The sequence below is a fragment of the Calonectris borealis genome, chromosome 1, assembly GCF_964195595.1.
Source record: "Calonectris borealis chromosome 1, bCalBor7.hap1.2, whole genome shotgun sequence".
NCBI lineage: Eukaryota > Metazoa > Chordata > Aves > Procellariiformes > Procellariidae > Calonectris > Calonectris borealis.
The window spans coordinates 119,053,536-119,060,907 of NC_134312.1; the positions used below are offsets into that span (position 1 = coordinate 119,053,536).

At 44.0% G+C, this 7,372-nt stretch overlaps 1 protein-coding gene across 2 annotated transcripts in view; it reads right to left on the reverse strand.

The window, feature by feature from the left end:
- The window catches only part of HLCS (holocarboxylase synthetase), a 124,161-nt gene extending 119,444 nt beyond the window's left edge, over positions 1-4,717 (reverse strand). For both annotated transcript variants that reach the window (XM_075172412.1, XM_075172418.1), the window contains exons 1-2: positions 4,487-4,717; positions 777-929 (exon numbers count right to left, since the gene is read on the reverse strand). In XM_075172412.1, coding sequence (XP_075028513.1) covers positions 777-929; positions 4,487-4,717 — 384 coding nt within the window. The remainder of the gene's footprint in view (positions 1-776; positions 930-4,486) is intronic.
- Positions 4,718-7,372: the final 2,655 nt, after the last annotated feature.

Sequence of the window (7,372 nt, forward strand, 5' to 3'; positions counted from 1 at the left end):
TGTAAGTATGCTTGCCATAAGGATTTCAGTACTAATTTAATTTATATCATGCCTCAATAACATTTCGTAAGTATTACACATTAAAAGGCAAACACAGTTTATAAAATTCCGACCAAGATGTACTGCCATTCCCCCACTGCATTTTATAGAAAAGCAAAGAGATTAAAAGCTTGATTTTGGCCTTACTTCTGTAGACTGTCAAAATTATCCAAATGTATAATACTTCAACTTGTACTTATAAGTCACAATGAAAGGAAGCTTCCAAGAGAGACTTCTATTTCAATTACAACTTTTTACAACCACTTGGCTGGAGGTTTGAAGAGCTTTTCAGAAATCTTAACATATGCTTGCTCTGTATATTCTTACTGAGGCATTTGTTTCAGCTACTGTCAGAGACAGGATACTGAGCTAAAAAGACTTCTGATCTACCTTAGTATGACAGCTTTCAAGCATTTTTTTCCTATTCAGTGTATTTAACCATACATGCCTTATCCAAAGTCACGTTGGAATTCTGCAGTTCCCATCCGCAGCCAGAGAAGTGTGCTACTAAAAAAATCTCAATAGAATTTGTATGGGTCTATCTGAAGCATAAAATAGAACTAGAGTATTAACGGTGATTCATTTTAAGGAAGAGATTACCTTTTTATTCACAATGACATTATAAACATACAAAATCTATCTGCCATTGATTTTTTTCCTTCAAGTGTTTTAGGTTTATACCTACCAATGACCCATCTGTACTACTTTCTATGCAAGAAACAAAGAGAATTACTTACCTCTTTTGAAGAGCCAGGTACTTTCTGCAAATTATCTGTCTGAGCTGAAATGCTTTCTGTCACAAAAGCTATATGTTCTGCTTTAAGTAACTTATCAGGATAAATAAAAGGACAAATGAGAAGCAGACTCCATCTATTTAAGTCATCAAGGAACTGAAAGAGACAGGAAAGAAAAATAAGTCTGTATAGCAAATGTCTGATTTAATAATTAATTTTTAAATTTTGCCCAGCCTAAATTCAAATCTGACCCTTCAGCCCTTACATGAAGAGTTTCTACCATTTCACACTTCCCATGAGCCAAAAAAAGGGGTAAAGGTCTGAACTATTAAGCAGGAACACATCAAAGGTAAAACTAAAAGCGACAACCAAGCTTCTAAGCCAACTCAGCCTCCAGCTTTCAGCTTTACAGGAAGAGTGCACAAGTGAGCGGGCTGCAAGACCACTATGCCATTGGCACTGTGGCTGTTGTGGGCCATTTGCCACCAGCAACATCCCTCATTCAACCCGATCCTCCTTTCCCATTCACCCTGCCTCTTCCTTTCTTCCCTCTTCTCCCTGACTACACAAACCCATGGCCCTGCTGTCTCAGTTCTGGTGGCTGAAGGGCACTGCCTGCTGCTTGGCAGGGACTGAGAAAGCAGTCACAACACACAGCCTGCCTGGTAAGTCACTACAGCCCCTCTAACCGGATAGGAGTCCGGGCAGCATTCATTCTGGTTGGGTAACAATCCTCCAGGAAACATACAGTCCCACCGCTAAGTCACCTGTGCTGTCCCTACATCCATCTGCCAAAAGACCAACCAACCTGTGAGCCACAAGTGACCCAAGAACTATATACTACACATGTCTAATTTTTAGACCTAATTTACAAAGTTTCAGGACTTCCTTTGTAAAGCCAGTTATATAACGACAGTTCTATTTCGTGGACAGTTCTATAACCTCAGGACAAATTCTTAAAAAATAGTGATTTGAAAAATCTTTAAAAATATATTTGAAACAAAAGGAGAGGGTCCTCTTTTTTTTTTTAAATATATTAAGTCCTCATACATTTGCACCAAAATTACTCATTCAGTATGTAACTCTAAGTTAAGAGTTAAAGAAATAACTCATTCAAAATAAATTTGTCCATAAGGTAGTCTATCCACTTAGCAGACCATTGTACAAACGTTTCCTTCATTACATTATAAATATGGTTCCCTCTCTTGTCCTCACAAATGAGCAAGTAAAGTTTGATAGATGGAATCAGTAGATCAAAGAACAGTTAAGAACCTCAAAGCTTCTCAATACATAATCTGATCCTACACCATATTACATCAACTTTCACGTAGATATTGCATTGAACTTAATTTTTCTGCCATATTTTAAAAGTGGCAAACATCAGAAATAGGTATTTCGCTGCTACTGTACTAGAAACACATGCTTTGCACACCTTCAGTAACTTCATGTGGAAACATAAGAGAGTTTCCCTATAGCACACTAAATGTGTACATCACTCCACATCTAAAATGAAACTGTACAATGTTACGTCTGTGGGGATAGGTTGCCAATCGAACCAGCTTTACTGAGCACAGAAGCTGCAAGAGTAAACATTGCTAGCTTCCACAGGAAAGCGAACTGAACTCATGAAGCTTTGTATTATCTTAAGCATCCAATTTGATTAAAGATCAAACAAAATAAACTTTACAGGTTATGATTTATGACTTGCTGGTATCTTATCTTAAGGAAGTTACTGATCACAGTCCAGAGGCAGTTATACCTACTCAGAAAGCAAAGTAGTAGATCAGCTAGCTTTCTAGAGGCCAAAAAAGCACACTAGTTAACCTTTTTCTCTTCACAGTGTTCACAGACAATGTAAAGAGCCCCACAGTGATGGAGCCTCTATCTTTAATGCAGTCAGATCAGAGCCCTGATATGCCACCCTACCGAGGTGCAGCATGGCAGGCATCTTCCACAGGGATTCTCAGAGTCAAATGCAACTGGTAACTCTCAATACATATTTTTAAGACACAAATACATTTTGAGTAACAGCATTGACTTTACGCCAAACTTCAAGCCAAACTACAGTTCCCTAGAGGGCTTCCCAACTCCCAATAAACACAAATAAACTGACAAGCTTATAAAGTCAGTCTGCATGAATAATATTGCAGACAGAAAAAAATGTGCTTACTGTGCAAGGACCAAGGAGAAGCTATTTCAGAAATATGCAGAAGCAAAGAACAGCATAAATCCGTTGAAATATGATTTACAAAACCATAATCCAGGCCAACTTAGGCCGAACTCCTCTAAACACATGGACAATTATTTGGTTTTGTTTTTAAGAGCTTTACCGAAATGTGAATTAAGTATTTAATTTTCCTGTGAGAGATTCCGGAGATTGTCACCATCGCTTTTAAGTACGAAATAATCGGCTCATTAGATAGCAAAAAGACTATTTTTGAACAAACTCCATTAGTATTTGTGATCTTACTGTCACTGCACTGAAAACATCCTCTTCACACACTGAATTTATGAAAAGCTTCTTTGCTTCTTAAAGAGTAGCACTTAGCCAATGGCATGCTTCATAAATACAATTCAGCAACACCCATTTAAGTAAAATGTGTATTTCAGTAACACCCATTTAAGTAAGATGTGTAACAACTGAGATAATTTCCACAAACACAGATATAGACATCAGCAAAAAGGAGATCAAGAGATTCTTATCCACAGGAATTCTGGTATTTAGTGACAAATTTTAACAAATCCAACATTCATTTAAATAATTCAGATGATTTGGGGGGGTGCCTGAAAGTCAGAAGCAAGCTTACTTCCAGTTTTACTTCATAAGATGGCAAGTGAAACCTGTTCAGGCAGTCTTCTTCCACTGTCACGGGCTACGACAGCCTCACCCCACCCTCCTCTCTCACTGTCCATTTGCAAAAAAGTGATTTTCACAGATCTTGGCTTTTGTGTCATTTTCCTCACTTGAAACAACGTTTTGTATTGGGAGAAGCATGCAGTTCTCCATAACCAAAACCTCAATTCAGACTCCATTACAGATTCAGCTACGTTTTAAATCTCTGACACAAATCTTGAATGCACAAATATGGCAAACATTTTTAGACTAAAGCCTTGTATGTGCTAAAAGTATGTCACTAATACGGAAATACTAACAAGTTCTCCTAAGTGCTCCTATTGCCATGGCTGTGCTTACACGCATATGGTAAAAAACTCTCCTCAGCCCACTCCCTAAGCCAACAATCTATAGTAGTGAAGAGAGATAACTTCAACTGTAGTAAGGTTTTCTACCAAGGCAGGTAGGGCTGTGACAGGCCTGGGAAGCTACACGAGTTATTTTTTCAATCACAAGTCCCAGCCCGCCACTGACAAGCTCGCTGTCACACGCCAAAAGAGAAAGCGCAGCCTCAAGCCCCGCAACCGCTGCTCCCCTGTCCCCCCGGCCTCCACCACCGCAGCTCACGACAGCCGCCGCCGGGACAGGCGCCGCGCCGCCCCCGCTCCCCTCCCCTCCCGCCGCGGGAGGCGCGCCCGGGCGCCGCGGGGGAAGGGGCGGCCGCGCAGCTCCGCCGGCTGCCGGCGGGGAAGGCGGCTCGCTGTTGCCACGGTAACGCGGGAGGCCGCTCCCGGCACGGCTGCTTGCCCGCCCGAGCGGCCCCCGGGCACGGCCGGGCGCAGCGCCTCCCAGGCCTCAGCCCCACGGCTCGGGGCGGTACCTGCGTCTCGTCCGTGAAAAAGACTTTGTTCCCTATCCTGAGGCAGACTCGCTCCTCGGGCGGCACCTGCCCGCGCGGCTGCCGAGCCGGGGGCGCCGGGGGGCCGGCGCAGCAGCAGAAGGTGAAGGAGCAGCGGGAGCGGTGGAGGCGGCGCACGGTGCGCCGGATGAGCGCGGCCGAGCAAGGCCCCCAGCGCGCCCATAGGTAGAGGTAGCAGAGCGTGATCAGCATGGCGCGCGCGCCCCCCGCCCCCCCCACGCCCCGCCCCACGCCGGCCCGCCCTCCCAACGGCCAGTAACGGCCGAGCGGCCTCGGGGGGAGCCCCCGCCCCGCCCCGCCTGCGCCAAAGAGAAAGGGGCGAGCCGGTTGGGCGAGCCGGCCGGCCGCTCTGATTGGCTGGCGGCCTCGCGCGCTCGGCGCCCCGCCCCTTTTAAACCCCGGCGGCGTCCGTTGCGGGGCCTCGCGCGCCGCTACCCCCTACGGGGGCTCACCGTGCGGCTGAGTGGAAACCGGCGGTGACCACTGAGGCGAAGTAGCAGCGGATGCTGCAGAAAGTACAAAATTATGCTTTGAAACAACGTTTAAAGAAAATAAAAATCATAGAAAAGGGTCAGCCTGGGGGGTGTCTCTTTGCGCCGTGTTAGTTGTCCCCAGGCTCCCACATGAGGGGCGATGAGGAGGAGCGGCCTGTGTCCTCTCGCCGCGGGCACTGCGACCCGGCTTCCCAAGGAATCCTGCAGCTTCTGCTCTCCAAAGCCAATGCTGTCTTGACGGACAACGGTTTTGGATGAATGCAACGGTTCAGTGTCATGGTGAGGGGTTGTGGGACCTGCCCTTCAGCTCTATGTCACGCGTGGTGCCATCTATGATGCGGATGCAATGCAGGGAGCTGAACTCACGTTTCCGCTATAAAGATCAGTTTGGTCAGCTGCATTTGACCTTCCCGCTATGGGTCACAGAAAAGTATGTACCTGGTAGGCAAAACAGTGAGAGCCGAAGTCTTCATTGCTTGTTTCCATGCAGCAACAGGGAAGGATGTCATCTTCCTCAGGAATGGCTCCACATTGCCACCTGATCTTATTTCAGGGTCCATGGTATCCTAGAGGAGCAGCACCCCTTCCAGCACAAAACCAGATGAAGACACAAGTCTCCAGGTCCCATACCTGTTCCAGGATCGGCACCAGAGTGCAAAGTGGGCATAGACAGGTGCATTTGATTTCAGCCGATTCATTGGATTCACCAAACAAGAAAGATGAAGTCAGGGCTTGGCGGGGCTGGTCACTGAAGCCAGAGTGAAGAACAACCTGTTGGGGAGTAAAACTGTAGCATTTGCATGTGCCATGTGTGCTGCAAGCACAACTTGCCACTACAGAAGATGCAACAGAGGTAACAAGGTATCCTTTACTCCTCTGGTACATCTATGCATGAAATTTATTTAATAATTTCTATATTTTATATGGAAGGTAGTCACAGCATTGAGCTCTGTGAAAAGAACACATATATCAGTCTGATCCTAGCAGATATTTAGTGGGTGAGTGAAAAGAGAATGAAAAAAAAGGCAAGAGGAAAAATGCAAGAAGGCTAGAAGAAAGAAACTGATGCCAACATTAAACAGTTGTAGCTGACTGATACGTGATAATCATTTCCTGAACAGGGCGTGAAGCGACATTCTTTTTTATTATTCTGAACTCAAGGCCTTGTATGCGCTTGGAAATTTACTAAAATAGGTACTCTGAAAGAACAATTTCCTAAATGGGTCTCCATCAACAACACATTGGCATCGTAGATAAACAAGGAACAAATTGGCCCTGCACATTTTGGAGCGGGCATCAGTATGAAAAAAACACCACCAGTAATATGACAGACATTTCTACTTCTTTAAATCTGCACCCACAGCAGAAGCTTATCCAAAATGGTAGGAATCGCTGACATAATTTTGATTTCCACAGTGCATGGCAGAAACAGGTGACAGTTTCAGTTGGAGGGTCAAATAATTTAAATAATTCTCCTTCTTCATCTCAGACTTAAGAAATACCAGCCTTGTGCTGCTGCTATATCCTGTACATATTCTACAGAGAGACGAACAAAGTCTCCAGTGGTCCAAACTTGGCATTATACACTGTTCCTTTGTGTGACTTTATCTTATGCAGGAAGTCAAAATACTTACCCAGGCACATCAAAAGAAAGAAAACAAGCAAAGTATACAACCTCAAAGATAAAGCTCTCAGCTTTGGAATTCACTTTCTCTGTAATAGGTCAACAGCACAGGCATTGCTGACCTTCAAAGCACACCACAAAACACAACAGTTTATATAACCTTTGCACCATGAGGAACATGCTTTGCTTAATCCTGTAGTGGCATCGAATGCCACTACATGTTATGATATTATGATCCTTTTTGTTTTTAAGATGCCCTTACCCTGGAAATGTTTATGAGTAAATGAGAAAACTGAATCAAAACTTCATGATGCAAGGGAATCTAAAGTAGAACAATATACAGGCAAAAAGAGTCACCATTTTAAGACAAGTTTCTACATATTTTGGCACATTCTCAATTAGAATAATTTGAAGCCATAAAGTTGCTGTAGGTTTTCTAGTTTCTATTACAGTATAGCTTAGACTTAATCGTGAGAATCTCTAATTAAAAGGTTACGAATTTTAGATTGGGAAACATTCTTTTTTTATTATTGTGAAGCCAAGGCCTTGTATGCACCAGGAAATTTACTAAAATCGGTATTCTAAAATAACTATGTCAATCAGTTCGTCCTTATAGGAGGGCGGAAGGAAGCCTTGGAAAGAATCAGTGAGTAATATTAGCCCTCAGACTTCCCAGAACACTTGGGTTTTTGTCATAGAGAAAAGATTACAGAAAGATGTTGCAAGATG